Raw genomic sequence first — 15643 nt, 5'->3', positions numbered from 1 at the left:
ACCATTCTGGAGTTCTTCCTCTTCAACCACAGTTGCTCGAGAGCTTCACTGAACAAAATGCCCAGAAGAGGATATTCGAGTTGTCAACTAAAATGTTGGTCCCGTTTGTAGACCTTGGGCCCCTCTCCCATCAGACAGGAGGTGACAGTCTGTTTTGGACCAGAATCTTCCACAACATGAACAGCTTTCCCATGACTGTCAGACTCATGAGCACTTAAGATGGTATCACATATTATCACTTCAAACCTACACCTGCTGTTTGGTGTTCTCTTATCCCACATTTTCTTTCATTTCTTCTAAAGCTACAGCACATTTGAAATATTTTTGTTTATATTATCTTTGTACGATCAGACCATGAAATATGTCCTGGAATAAACTGATTTCAATTCAGATTTTTTTTTTTTAGGTTATTACATCAACAAACATTAAGGGATGCTGTACAACTGAAGGAGTTTTAGGTTTGCGGAGGTAGCTGATGAATATCGGATGGCCAAGCGGAATCCAGATTTGATCGCTGAGGAGAAACCTCAACAACGACTCAAGGTTTTCACTTCCTTAAAGGTCCACTGTCATGAAATGCCTTATTTTTAGTTTGTCATTAATGGGGGGGGGGGGGGGGGGAGCAGCCGGATTAGACCCAGCTGTTTTTTTCACCACATGACATGATTTTGGCATGTGGCTTTTTGTCACTCCCGCCATGAAAATCCTCTCAAGGGATTTGTTTTCGAAGTGACATTAGTTGCAGACGCCCACTCAAATGGTCTCGTCTGTTTATACTCGTTTTACCTGCGGGAAGGTAGCTCGTTGTTCCTTCGTGTTAGCCAAAATGCCGGCTCGTCGGATTGCTGGATATTGTTTCGAACACTCGTGAGGAGGGATTCATTCTTCATAGTTTTCAAAAAGGCCAGGTTCAATGTGAAAAATGGATTGCATGGGTGCAAAGGACGAGAGGTTTGTGGGTTCCAAATGACAGGTACGTGTATACAGCGACAAAAAAAATAATAGTTTGGGGGGGGCGTAATCCTCTCAGAATGTAACAAATACCGCACGTGCTAAATGTGTCGATGTACACATTGGTGCCAAGCACAGCTAAGGACGAGGGGTACGGCTTCGACCGGAATGGCTCATACTTACTGTCTGGGAGTCTGTTGTTAGTTAGAAGTGATCCGCATATCATCTAAATATGGGACAAAACAATGGGGCTTTATTGCCCTGGTTCTCTTCAAAAATAGTTTCCGTGTCCCATAGTAGGGGTCACAGCGTGTTTTCAATGGTGAATGTCAGGGGTGATGTCACGAACAGTAGATGCAGCCAATATGGCGACCACTTGGATGTCGAATGACACTTCTGCAACTTTGCACATGGATGACTCGCACGCCGCTCATATTTATTTTTTCGTATGGACATTGAAATACAAAATCTATCTTAGAACGTTAAGGCATGACACTTGACCTTTAATCATATCATAATGCAAATTTGTGATCATTGGGCAATGGCTTGGTTTATGAATATGAGCGATGACAATGCACATTCATTGCTGCTCTCGTCCCATCCCTCCACATGCAAACTGAAACGTGCCTACATGTTTAGTGACGTCACAACCGCCCCACTACTAAACGGGCCACAGAGTTGCAAATTCCTAATTATAAAACTACTAATATAAAAAGAAAACTCACGTTAAAATTGAGCAAGTGTAAATGTGTGTGGTGTTCATAATAGAATTTGGCTGGATTTGGCGTTGTTGTATCATACGTGGAGCGCCTGAGAGGCAATGCGCAGGGCACACTCATCCCCGCTCTCTACATCGCAAAGAAGAAACGACCGTGATGCACTTCTAGCGACTAGCCTGCGTCTCTGCCAATTTCCCATTTATTCTTTTTTTTTTTTTAAATCATTTGGAAGTCCGATACTCGTCATGATTATTTGTATGAGGTTGTACAACGTCGCCTATTTGACCCGTTCCGTCTGACAGAATTAAAACGATGCGGCAGCTTCTCGGGTACTATTAGCCAGGCTAGTTTTCGGCTAGCAGCAAGTTAGTTAGCAATAGCCGAGGCCAAGCTAGTCTTAGGAAAGGACGGTTGCCAAGCTACATTCTCGGGTTTCGTGCTCCATTCATATTTTACCTGTGGGTAAAACACTCCCGTCGGCTTGAGGCGAAGATGCTTGTTGTTGGCGGTCGTGACTGAAGACGATCGCTTGTCTGCTAACGATTGTAGCCGGGTAAGCAAAAGTGAAAGAACCGCTGTCATTTTCTTATGTAAATACGTGAGTGTATTTTTCCAGCCATGTTTCATCACTTGACATTACAGTAGTGTGTATGCAGTTAAATATGATTTCCATGCTCAAGTTCAGTCACAGACGGTCTTTTTTTTAGGGCTGGGGGTGGTAGTCTAAATGAGATTGAATTCCTCTTAAAGTAAAGGCCCGTTTTATAATAACGTAATAAATTTGTATTAAAATACAGGCTCCAGCAAGACCATGGCCGATGAAAATACTCAATTTTGTGGCAACTGGTAAGTGTACATCTCGAACCAATCAAGGATTTACATTTGATGTTGATTGTTTCATTGTCACTTGTATTTTTTTTTCTTTTTTTTTGTAGCAAACACGACATTCCAGAGGCAAATTTCACCACCCATGAAATCCACTGTAGAAGAAACATCGCACTTTGTGATGTGTGCCAGGAGCCGGTGCCGCGCTCAGAACTGCAGGAGCACAAGCAACAGGAACATATCCAGGTAATACATTTTAAGAATCTCAGTTGAATAAGAAATATCGTGTAGGTTTTCTCAAGTAGAAGCACGATAGGCGGCTGGTAAAGCATTAGCCTCACAGTTCTGAGGACCCGGGATTCGATCCCGGCCCCACCTGTGTGGAGTTTGCATGTTTTCTCCGGGCACTCCGGTTTCGTTCCACATCCCAAAAACATGCGACATTAATTGGACACTCTAAATTGCATATAGGTGTGATTGTGAATGCGGCTGTTTGTCTCTATGTGCCCTGCGATTGGCGGGCAACCAATTCAGGGTGTACCCCGCCTCCAACCCTCATGAGGATAAACGGCAAAGAAAATGGATGGATTGATGGATGGATGGAAGCACAATAGATCAAATCTATTCTGAATTATCATCCATCATTAATCATTGGTGTCCCCTTTCCATTACAGATAACGTGCAAATGTGGACTCAAGATTAATAAGAATCAAAGTGAGGTTCACCAGGTATGTTATTTTTCAGATTTTTTACACTTAGGTCCAAAACTGTTTGGACAGTCACAGAGTTTTTAAGATTTTACATTTACTGTAGACCACTGTCATTGGCAGGGGTGATAGAGACTCAGCCGGAGGACAAATAGCGCAAATTTATATATATATATAGCAGCAGAATTCATCATCTGAAAGAAAATGTCAGGAAAAGGAAGTGGTATTGGTGCATTTTTATGAATACACGGACAGATTTGTAGTATTGGGACGGATGCTTGTATCGGTGTATGCATATACACTTCTTACAACGACCAGTTTTCTTCCTGATGTGCTTTTTGTTGTCTTTTATGTAACCATCTTCACTTGCAATCATTTGTCTTTAAAAAAGCCTTAGCTGGTGCTGAGATCAGATTACTGACGCGAACATCGAAGAATATTCAATTTATTTGCCTTCAAGAAGTATTGTTTCTTTCACAGTACGTTTAGGGTCGATAGTCATTGATGCTATCACTTTGGTAGCATGAGCTCAAATGTGATGCGAGGCGAGGCTCCCGTACACTTCGCTAGCCGTCTTGTTTTGGTTTAACCGTTTTAAGTCCTTTACAATTACATCCATAAAGGCGTCCCTTGACTGGTCGGCAGTCATGCCCTGGGTAAAATACAGGCAACAAACTATTCATAATCACATTGACACCTAAGTACAAGTCTTCAATTAATGCAACATGCATATTTTTGGACGATGGAAGCAAGCATAAAAACCTCAGAGCAAAGATTTATACATAGAAGCTGCAAACAGCCTGCCAGTCCAGTTACGCTTTCTTAGTATGTGACGTCACGTGACGAGGAAAGCGTAACTGCGATTGGGTGGGTGTTCGGTTTTGACCTGAAGTAACCCTGCCTGGTGGCACAGACGGTGAATTTTAGACAGTGATTTGTAGCCAGTTGGATTGTTTGCATTGAAAAGTTACACTGAAATGGAACTATTGGAAATGCGATCACTTTACATTTCAAATTCAAACTTGTTTTTGGTGGCATTTCAAATTCAAATCCTGGTGGCACATATTTACGTCCATACGTTCACCCCTAAAAATTTAGCTAGTCTACATAAATATAATTGGAAAATGCCTTACTTTTGCAAAAACTGGTAAGTTAAAGCTGGAAGTCTTCACTTAAAGCTCATCTTGGTTTTGTTTCAAACGTTGTGTAGTGTATCAACGCAAAATTATAAGAACTCCCAGAATCCAAATCCGGTGGTGCCTCGGTTCTCGACCACAATCCGTTCCAGAAAACGGTTCGACAAGGGATTTGTTCGAAAACCGAATCGATGTTTCCCATTATAATGAATGGAAAAAGAAGTAATGCGTTTCAAGCCTAAAAAAAAAATTGGTCTTTTTAAAGCATTTTCATTAGCTTTTCCAGATAATAAACTGCATAGTAGAAATACACGTATAAAATATATTTATTTTTTGCTTAAAATGTGTGGTTTTGTAGTACAGTATGCTAGGCTGGGAGTACATTGCCGTATCTGTAGCGACTCGGCCCCCAGTCTTGTAAGCTTTTTTATTAACAAAAGTTTAGAATAAGTTTAAACAAGCAACTTGCCTTCTTTGGGGCCATGATTGGGGGTTAATACGGTACCTCGATAAGAAGAAAAACAACAGTCACTACCGGGACACGTCTGTGTACAGAGGCTGTGTTATAGAGAATAACAAAAGTGTGCTGGTCGCGCCGCGTGCAGGCATGAGGATTTCGGCAAGTATGGTAACCGATTTTTCGGTTCCGTGTTTTCTCAGGCTGGGTAACGACACGGTAACGGAACGATCGTTTCCGTGCAATGCTCACACCTGCGTGTGCGTTATGTAATTTACGCGTTTTTTTTTCGGCAATAACAAAACGCGTCATGAGTGGGTCAACTGCTTCCGCCGCGCGCACTATGTCATTTCCGTGTTTTTTCGACGCCGTGGGAATTCACAACAAAGCGGGTTTTGGGTCAGCTGGCCTGGCCGCGCGCAATGTTATTTCCGGGTTTTGTCGGGAGGCGTCTTTCGATAACAGAAGCAAAAAAAATTGCGAAATTTTTGTTCGAAAACGGGGACGTTCGAGAACCGAGGCTTTACTGTACTAGCAATCCTTGCTGTATATTCATCCGTAGTGATGCATTTTCACAACTTTTCCTCCTCCAGAACTCCGAGTGCTCTCAGCGATTGGTGGCTTGCCGGTACTGTGAGCTGGAGATTGCCTTCAGTCAATCCAGAGAGCACGAGGATTACTGTGGAGCTCGCACCGAGCCCTGTCCGCAGTGCAAGTGCAATGTCATGTTGAGGGAAAAAGCACTGCATCCAATGTTATGCGGCAGTCCCACGCTGCTGCAAGAGAGGAACAACAGCTACTCCGGTCGCAATCCGGCAGATCCCCCCCGTGTCTGGTTCGAAGGCCACTCCATCCGAAACCCTCTGAGAACCGAGGAGCGAGGCCCCAAGGAAAACAACCTCAGTGCCGAAAAGCATCAGGCTGCTCCGGCCGGTTTTGACTCCGCATTTTATAACACTTCAAGGGGACCAAAAGGCAGCGCCGACTGGAAGAATATTGCCCCGAGGAATATTTCGTCAAGCCGATGTGAGTTGATTCTTCTTTTAAATCGTGTCTGTCTTCTCTATTCTGGATCTCATTTATCCAATATACATTTGGTTTTTCAATTAGATCATTAGAAAGAATGAGTCTGGCCTAAAGGTGTCCAACCAAATAAGACATGTCCAATAAAAAATGAATAACAGTGAACCCCCTTTTTATCGCAGGGTTACGTTCCAAACTCAACCTAATTAGGTGAACAACTGCCACATAAATAATGACATGTATTCTTTTAAATGCATATGTACCACCTCCAACACATTTACTACTCCATCCAGCCATTTTCTATATGGAGCATATGCACCTACGTCATAAAAATCACGTGACTTTTGTTCATCTCACCATAATGCCGGTCAAGCTATGCATTGCTCAATGCTAAGTCAGGTGGAGACGACACGGAAATATAACTTGTAGCACGACGCCCAGAGTCTTGTCCGATACTGTCAGACATTTAGAAGGTGAAAATAAACGACAGTACGTGGAAAAATTAGATAAACTCGGCATAGAGGACCCGTATTTCATGCCGAAGTCGATGTTTTCGCCGATAAGAAATTGGACTGTTAATTCGCTTCCACTTGTCTTGGATAAGTGGATCTACACATGGATCTGGTGAGTAAGTCGTCGAGATTTACACGGAAAAGTTTGAAAGAGTATAAAAGTCTGGACGCATACGAATACTTTGTTGCTGGATCTGTTCTCAGATGGAATAAATCCCACATAGTGATGGTTTTGACAGCTTGTGAACGCGGGAGTGTGTTCGGCGACACGTTAACCTTTGCTGGAATCCATCGATCTTTTCAGCTAGCATTCCTTACAAATACCAGTATTTACATAAATGACCCCTGGTTTTACACAAACTCATTCATGAACTATATCTATAAATATATCTCAGTACTCATAGGCATATATCATTGCACTGTAGGAACAACAATTGGAGGTTGCCTGCTTCTTATTGCGATTATTATCCTTTATCTATTTTTTTCTCCAAATATTTGTATGAATACTTTAAGCTATATCTCCTCCAGTAGGCCCCAGTGCTACGCAGCATGGTATTACAGTACACTGAAGAAGCGCAACTCAGTTGGTCTTAGTTGTACAGTATAAAACCCCATTAAAAAAAAACTGCTTATAAATGCGCAATACAGTGGGAGAACACTTCAGGTTTTCATAACGTTCTGTTTGAAGTAACTTGACTTGTCCTGAGTTATAGCTCGATATTTTTGGCAGCTGTCATCATCCTTATAATTTGGCAAGTTAAAAAAATAACAATTGTGTCATACTGAAAAGAGCATTCACATGTACAGTGCATCTGGAAAATACACCCACCACTTCACATCTTGCCATATTACGACTTTGTTCCAAAAATGAATGCTCACCCCCCCCCCCCAATTTATTATTTTATGGGAGGTAGGCGGGGTGTTCTTTAATCAATTCTGGAATAAGGCTGTAACATTACAAAATGTGGAAAAAATTTAAGTGATGCAATCAATTACTTTCCGTGATGCGCTGCGTCTGTGTTCCGGGCTAGATGTCAAAACTTGACCCGCATCTTCTAAAAAAAGTTAATTCAGTCATTTTTGTTATGCAAAATTGATTTTTTGTATTCAAATTGTTTCCATCTTTTTATTTCTGTTGTGGGGCGGGAGGGTGTTGTGGGGGGGGGGTGTTAAAACACTTCAGCAGAACATTGTTTGGTTTGAATGTTTTTTTTTTTTTTTTTTTTTTTTTCCCCCTCTTGAAGTATCGGAACAGAGCGAGTTCCTGAGTCGCAGTAGTGCCTGGCCACTTCAAGACGAGGATTCATCAGGCCTCGACTACATGTTGGCCCTCAGTTTGCAGACCGACGGCGATTCCATGGCCGGTGGTGGGGAGGCCAGTCTGTGGAGCGACATCTGGGACCACACGAAGACATCCGACAGCTCCGTCGGCTGTCAACTCCCCACGCCCAACAACAACTACCCGAACGTCCCCTCTCGTACAAGTGCACTTTTGGACCGGGATCAAACGGGTAAAATGCACTTGAACACCATCCCCTTCCTTTTCTTTCTAACAGTCGGCGTTCTGCAGATGACCGGAATGGAAATGATTTCTTACAGACATCATGCTTCCCTGTGAGTTTTGTGAAGAGCTGTTTCCAGAAGAGGACCTCATTTTGCATCAGGTTCGACATCATTTCAATATCTTGACCCACAATCCTGACACAGGTTGAACATCTTACAAAGATTTAACAATGGTGCAAAAGCTTGAACTTTTACTGAATCTAATTTGATTGAGCAAGTCTGAGAAGCAACAAAGTAGCATGTTAGAAAGTGTCAGTACTTTAAAAGTGCTCAGGCAAATATAGTACAGGGAGTCCTCGCGTTAAGACGGTCTCAACCCAAGATGTTTCGACTTTACAACGCCCGTCCCTCGTCTGCCATTTTGTCCGGCTAATGCTTGTCTGTGTTTGTGCGCCGGGAGTATCTTCGCATTTTTTGCCCTCCTTTTTTGACATTATCGCCCCAAAGAAGGAAGCTGTGTCTTTTAGCAATGCTTCTGCAGCCATAAAATCCATGACCATGGAAACGAAGCTCACGAGCATAAAAGGATTGGAGAAAGGAGAGACAGCAACACCACCAAGGCTTCAGTCGGTCGACCGTAGTGGAAATTATTAAAGACAAAGCCCGTATCTTAGTGCTTGTGAAAGGTTCCATTCCTAAGTCGTATAAAATGATCACAAAACAAGGTTCTTTAATACTTTTCGAGATGGAGAGGATTGAGGACCAGGTTCCTTCGCAATAGCGAAGCACAGCCTCCCCTTCTTCTTCTCCATCCACCTCTCACCAGTAAAGTGGCAGTTTGTTGCACATTGTGCTGTTCATTGTGATGTGCGCACATTGGCCACCTGGGGGCAGTATAAGATAGACCAGGGGTGCTCAATGCGTCGCAGTTTGGCTCAATCTCGATGGCATGGGGGGGGGGGGTACCCAACAGAGACAGCCATATTTTTCTGACCTTTAGCTGAACGCACATGTGCAAACGACACTTAGTACAGGAAAACACGCTAGTCAGTGAGTTCCCCCCTAATTTAAGACCTCGCTTAAGAACTCTTATCAAACATGAGTATGGATGCTGGAGTAAAGAAGAAGATAAAAACTTACCACTTTCATACAGACTTATTTTTCACAATGTCATTTTCGAAGTGAGTTTGCCTCATCTGCCCGTGGACTATTGTAATACCAAAGAAGGGAAACGTGGAGCGGCATTTTCGAACGGTTTATGGAAAATACGACGCCGACATTCCGCCGAAAAGCAAGCTGAGAATGAAAAAAAGTGTACCAACTAAAATCCCAACTGGCGCCCGCACATCAGTCACTTTTCTCACAATATAGTTCCAACAGCCAAATCTACAACCGTAAAGGAGTACAGTTGTACGGCGCGTGATGCCATGGCCGATGTGTGGAAGGACATCGGAGATTGAGTGTTTCTCACTGCAGTTGGACGAATCCACTGACATGAGTGACAAAGCCCAGGTGTGCATTTTTATTCGTCTGCTGTTTAGTGACCAACGTGAACTCGCATAGTTCCAAAAAATGTTCATGCAAGGCACACAAACATACATTAACACATAAAGAATCTTAATATATACTTATGTTTACCATTTTTGTAATGGCTAGATCTTTGTGACTTGGTCATTCTAATCCCGCTACCACCCATCACTGCCACCACCACCCTCGTCGATCGCGAGAGGCTGGCTGCTTGAATAGTAAATCTTGGGGTAAAGAAAAGTCTGGGCACCCCTGCTGTAGACAAGACATCAGGACTCATCAGCAGTCATATCTGTTCTTTGCGGAGGATAAAAAAAATATATATAACTGAGCACTTGGGTTGGAATGGTTTTTGACTAACGAGGTGAATCAGAGTCCAGTATGGCTAATGCTAGCCAAGATGTCGGGAGGATGGTTACAGCAGCGCATTCTTATTAACCCTTGTGACTGTAGTATTAGCTAATTATGGTCCTGTTCGCGTTATCAATCCTACTTGAGTTCTAGGCCGGACACGCCTATCCAGTGATCCTGCAGCCCGTCATAATGTAGTGGGACGCAATATTGTTTTGAGCATTAGCTTTAAACTAGCAGACTAAAGGATATGTGGTGTTGTTTGAAATTCACCGTGTTTTGTATAGTTTGGTAGGAGACTTCAACTGTGAGTGACAAAAAAAATAGCATGAAGCCTCTTTTTGAAGAATATTTATTAATTCTGCCTGACCAACTGCTGCTTGGTGTGAAGTTAGTTGTCACTGCCACCACACAGCGCTTGTATGAGTTCCGCGCTCGCCAGACTGAACGATGGCTCGTATCTGGATAAACTTGTGAGCCGGGTCACTTGTATCGCAAGGCACTTTTGGCACTGACTTTTTTTTCCAAGCAGATCAGGGAGCAAGAATCATGCAGACCTCTGCCAATGGTTTTTTGCAAGAGATGGAAAAATGCTCAAATTAGACCCTAATATTGATGTATGTTTCTGTACGTACGGTAATATATATCACACTATTGTCTTCCAGACTGGCTGCAGCCCCGCGTCCGCCTTTGCGTCCTTCAGCAAGCAGCCGCCGTCCCCCCCTAAAGAGGTCAGGAACGCTACGGGAATGATGCGTGGCCTTCCGAACACGCTGGCCTCCAACATCCCCACCTTCCCGGGCTCCGTCTCGCCAGCCTCCTACAGTCCACCGGCCAGCCCACTCGAGGGCGACGTGATGATTCCGTGTGAATTCTGTGGCGTGGCGCTGGAGGAGGCTGTCGTCTTTCATCATCAGGTATGTTACTCCTCCGGTTAGTTAGACCAGCGTTCCGCGGGAGCTCTTCTGGTGTGCTGGGGGAAGTTATCAAATTTCCCTTAATTGGTCAACATATTATTTATTCACAACAAAAAAATGTATCTTTATTCATCTATCCATGGCAGTGGCGTGTAACGACTATTCTATGAGATGGCAGGAAGCGTATACGTAAATTGTGTACCCACTTTTTGTGACATTTCCGTCAGATTTTTCAATTGTATGATACGGAAAGTGAAAAATAAGTGACCTATTTTCACATCGTCTCTTCTGCAGAGCGTAAAAATAAATCGGAATGTGTTTATGAATAATAACAGCAGTGTAACTGTCTCATTATAACTGCGTATGCCTTTTCCACGCAGGACAAATGCGACATGCGCCCTCAGACCGCCTTCCCGTTCAACAATATAACAAAAGCATCTGTCAAAAAAACTCCTGCCAAGGACGCGTTTGGGCGGATTTCTCCGGATTTTCACCGCAGGATAAAGCAACAAGGTAAATATGTGGTACAACGAAGGATTCAGTCAAGTGGGGAATGGGGAGAAACAATTGTTGCATGGGGGAAGGATTGAAATTGCATACCACAAAAATGTATAATGTATAATAATGTATATAAAATGTATGTAAACAATGTAGTGATAATTAATTCTCAATGAAACCATACGATAGTGTTGCAATAAGTGTTTGTTGTCACGACAGTATTCCCTCGTTTTTCATGGCTAATTGGTACCAAACCCACCCGTGAATAGGGAAAAACTATAAACTGGGGGCAAACGGTGTTTTTTTTTTTTGTTTTTGTTTTTGTTTTGGGTTTGTTTGGTTTTTTTTTTTTGCTTCTTAGGTCCTTGTCGTCATGGGGATGTCACACTACAGTGCTGTATTCATGTATGCTGGTTTTTATTTTTTTGCTTCATTGGTGCATGTCGTCTTGCTGGGGATGGCGCATTATATCCTATTAATGTGGCTTCCCGCTACTACTACTACTACTACTACTGTACTAATTAATGTATGCTGGTGTTTATTTTTCATTTTAATTTATTGTATTATTATTATTATTATTTTCTTGCTTCATTGGGCCGTGTCGTTGCGCCGGGCATGGCGCATTAGTATGTAGCGATCCAGCTTTTTTATTTATTTATTTATGGTTCATTGTTGGGCTCCCAGATGTCGGGCGGCGCGGTTGTTCAGCTGGTAAAAGCGTTGGCCTCACAGTTCTGAGGACCCCGGTTCGATCCCGCGCCCCCTTGTGTGGCGTTTGCATGTTCTCCCGGTACTTGCGTAGATTTTCTCTGGGCGCTCCGGTTTCCTACCGCATCCCAAAAACATGCAACATTAATTGGACACTCTAAATTGCCCAGAGGTGTGATTGTGAGTGCGGCTGTTTGTCTTTATGTGCCCGGCGATTGGCTGGCGACCAGTTCAGGGTGTACCCTGCCTCCTGCCCGTTGACAGCTGGGATAGGGTCGAGCACTCCCCGTGACCCTCGTGAGGATAAGCAGCAAAGAAAATGGATGGGTGGATGGTCTATGTCGTCTTGCTCAGGATGCCGCATTCTATTCTATCAATGCGGCTTCCCGCTACATTACTGCACTAATTTATGCTGGCATTTCTCTCTCTCTCTCTCTCTCTCTCTCTCTCTCTCTCTCTCTCTCTCTCTCTCTCTCTCTCGTCTCTCTCTCTCCTCTCTCTCTCTCTCTCTCTCTCTCTCTCATATATATATATATATCTCGATCGCTTCATTGGTCCATGTCATCGTGCCGGGAATTGTGCATTAATATGTAGGGATCCAGGTTTTGGTGGTTTTTTTTTTTTTTTTTTTTTGGGGGGGGGGGGGGTGGGGTCCCCGGAAATCTGATACACTGAATCCGCAATAGGTGATCCGCGAAGTAGGGAGGGATTAATTATAATTACCTTCTAAGCCATATAACCAGGTTCACAGATTGATGGCTACACAAGGGAAATACATGAAACAATTGACTATTATTACATTTGAAAAGTCATTAAAACACTATTCATGAATGGCTAAACAAGACCTGATGAAAGCAATTTCAAGTTCCGCGCCAATGTTTGATAGTCATCAAGCACAATGATAAACACATTATTTGACTAAAGTTAGTTGAATAAAAAGTTGTTTTGCAAAGGGTACTTTGTGCTGGTGTACCTAATGTGGCTGCTAAGTGGACATAATTATTTGGCTTGTTCCTGGCTCCTGATAGACGTTGTTTCTTCACACAGGTGACTTTTTGGAGGACAATCTAGGAATTTCCGGCGATCTCCCACCCGGACGACACCAGCAGGAATTGCAGCGAGGCTACATTGGGCGGCCGAGTCAGCGGAAAACGTCCAACTGTGAGGTCGCAGCGCAAAACAGAGCTCAGCACAGCAGAGAAGCCGAAGGGCCGCTGTCCTCTTTCTTGGACTCTGACAAGCCAGGCTCGGACTATCTAAAGGGGTAATTTTTAAATATAGTCGTTTCTACTGTAACACAATATGTGAGAAGTGATTTCTTTTTTTTTTTTTTGCATGTGTGACAATCAGACTGCATTCAACAGAGAATAAAGAGGCCAGAGGAAACAGAAGGAATGTGTTGACAAAGGTACAGTTCCAATTTAAGCTCTATTAATTTCTCTTTTGTTTGCAGCATAAAAACAGTTTTGTTCCTCACGCGAGCGACATAATGAGAAACGCACAACCAAACCGTTCACTTTGTAAGATTGCTATTTAATAGCGGAAAAAAACAATGTTTAAATTCTTTTGATGGGCGCATTTTCCCTTTTTCGAGTGTAGACAATTTTATTTGGCACCGATTTTTTTTTTTTAATGTATTTTTTTTTTCTTCTCCCTATTGACCTTTCTTCCGCTCACAGCTCCCGAAGAAGCAGAACGAAGACCAGCAGGAGGAATGAGCGCCACAACATATATACACACACACACACACACGTCATTTAAACACAAGAAAGATGCTTTATTTGCGCTCTGCTTTCAATTTTGGTCCATGTTTGGCAATCATAAGTATATCTGATAAGTGCCTGTGTCAGCAGCAACACCACTTTACATGTAACAATTAAAGCTCATTTGATATTTTTTATTAATCTGATACTCTATAATTTGTCTCAGCCGATATTAAAATGTTTTTTTTTTATTTGCTGTAAGCATTTTTATTTACCGTCCCTAATTTGAATGTCTTCATGTAACCTTAATGCAACTCATTTTTGTGCGTTTTTATACTGTTGTATATTCTTTCGTACCTTCGCTAATACTTGATGGTTTTTCATCATATCCTTAGAAATGTGTCTGAGCTGACATTTCCAGCTGTCGCCTGTTCAGTCTTAATTTCACGTTTCGCCAAAAGATAGAATAAATAAATGATGTGGTTTTGTATAATAGAACTGCAACTACAGTATGCTGTACTCTTGTTTCCACGTGCCACACGTCTGAAGATCTGCAGCACATCATTAGTTCAAGTGAAAATGATCATTTGAGTAAAATCCATAATTCATACCAGAGAGGAGTAAATGAGTGGCAAAATCTCCTGGTTTTTGGTGTCTGACCGTGCACGTGGATGATGGTTGTTTTGTGTACTGCGGCCATCCCGACGCGCTCATATCTGTGATTCTCCTTTGGGTGTTTTGTAATGTCAATAAATGTTCACGGCTTCCGTTTGTTTTTTGTTTTGTTAAACCTCAGAGCAGCCTGTCGGATAATAGGATTCTTTTTTTTTTTTTTCTTAATCTTAATATGTGGATCAAATGGAAAGTCTTGGCCTCACAGTTCTGAGCTCCCGGGTTTCCTCCCACATCCCCAAAACATGCAACATTAATTGGACACTCTAAATTGCTTCTAGGTGTGATTGTGAGTGTGGCTGTTTGTCTCCATGTGCCCTGCGATTGGCTGGCAACCAGTTCAGGGTGTGCCCTGCCTCCTGCCCGTTGACAGCTGGGATCGTCTCCAGGACTCGCCGCAAACCTTGTGAGGATAAGCCGGACAGAAAATGGATGGATGGATCCCTTATGGTCTATATTCAGTTAACAGCATCAATGAGAAAGGCATAAAAGCCACACTCAAGTTGGGATGGGGAATAATTAAAATCGATGTAAAAGTGCAAGTTAATAATTACAATTAATTATAAAACGAGTTCCTAATTTTAGTATATTTAAAACAAAAATATTTACTCCAGGGTACAACAACCAGCTTGAGAACAAATCACTGTGAAATCATTGCAATAGTTTGTTTACAGCCAGCACGGTGGATCAGCGAGTAAAAGAGTTTGGCTCACAGTTCTGATGTCCCGGGTTCAATCCCGGACCCACCTGTGTGGAGTTTGCATGTTCTCCCCGTTCCTGCGTGAGTTTTCTCCGGTCACTCCGGTTTCCTCCCACATCCCAAAAACATGCAACATTAATTGGACACTCTAAATTGCCCCTTGGTGTGATTGCTGGGATAGGCTCCAGCACTCCCCACGACCCTGGTGAGGATAAGCGGCAAGGAAAATGGATGGATGGATGGTTTGTTTACATTTTTTTGTGTGGACCCATCACAGAGTCCAGATTTACAAAGTTAGAGTTTGCAATGTAAAAAGGCGAGTGGGGGGTCCTCCGGAACCATAAGTTGGACCCACTTATGGTTCCGGAGGATGCCCCCCCCCCACTCGGCTTTTTACATACATTATCGATAATGTACACAGGGTGAGCCAAAAGTATCCACTATTTTTTAAATTGACCCATGAAGTGTAGTATGTGACGTCATGTGACTTAAGAAAGCATAACTCCGATTGGCTGGGTGTTCGGTTCTGACCTGAAGTAACCCTGCCTACTGGCACAGACGGTCAATTTCAGATAGGGAATTGTAGCAACTATTGAAAATGTGATCACTTTACATTTCAAATTCAAATCCTGGTGGCACTAATTGGCTTCCATACACCAACTTTAAGCCCAGATTTAAAACCTGTACCCACACTCGAACCCCTATTTCGAAATGCTGACCCTGGCTCAAAACCC

At 42.9% G+C, this 15643-nt stretch overlaps 1 protein-coding gene across 2 annotated transcripts; it reads left to right on the top strand.

Annotated features, from left to right (window-relative positions):
- The first annotated feature begins 1755 nt into the window (after positions 1 to 1755).
- Positions 1756 to 14304, top strand: trafd1 (TRAF-type zinc finger domain containing 1). Of its 2 annotated transcripts, none has more exons than XM_061818263.1 (12): positions 1756 to 2223; positions 2468 to 2516; positions 2606 to 2741; positions 3170 to 3223; positions 5389 to 5821; positions 7575 to 7841; positions 7930 to 7994; positions 10377 to 10628; positions 11009 to 11141; positions 12882 to 13098; positions 13199 to 13242; positions 13514 to 14304. In XM_061818263.1, exons 2-11 carry the CDS (start codon positions 2482 to 2484, stop codon positions 13203 to 13205), a joined length of 1599 nt encoding a protein of 532 aa, XP_061674247.1. In that variant the 5' UTR covers positions 1756 to 2223; positions 2468 to 2481; the 3' UTR covers positions 13206 to 13242; positions 13514 to 14304. The 2 variants fall into 2 exon arrangements, with proteins under 2 accessions (XP_061674247.1, XP_061674246.1); XM_061818262.1 differs by having other exon boundaries at positions 1758 to 2223; positions 13185 to 13242.
- The last annotated feature ends 1339 nt before the right edge of the window (positions 14305 to 15643 follow it).

This window comes from Syngnathoides biaculeatus, chromosome 4, assembly GCF_019802595.1.
Source record: "Syngnathoides biaculeatus isolate LvHL_M chromosome 4, ASM1980259v1, whole genome shotgun sequence".
Taxonomy (NCBI): domain Eukaryota; kingdom Metazoa; phylum Chordata; class Actinopteri; order Syngnathiformes; family Syngnathidae; genus Syngnathoides; species Syngnathoides biaculeatus.
This window is presented reverse-complemented; position numbering and strand designations above follow the sequence as displayed.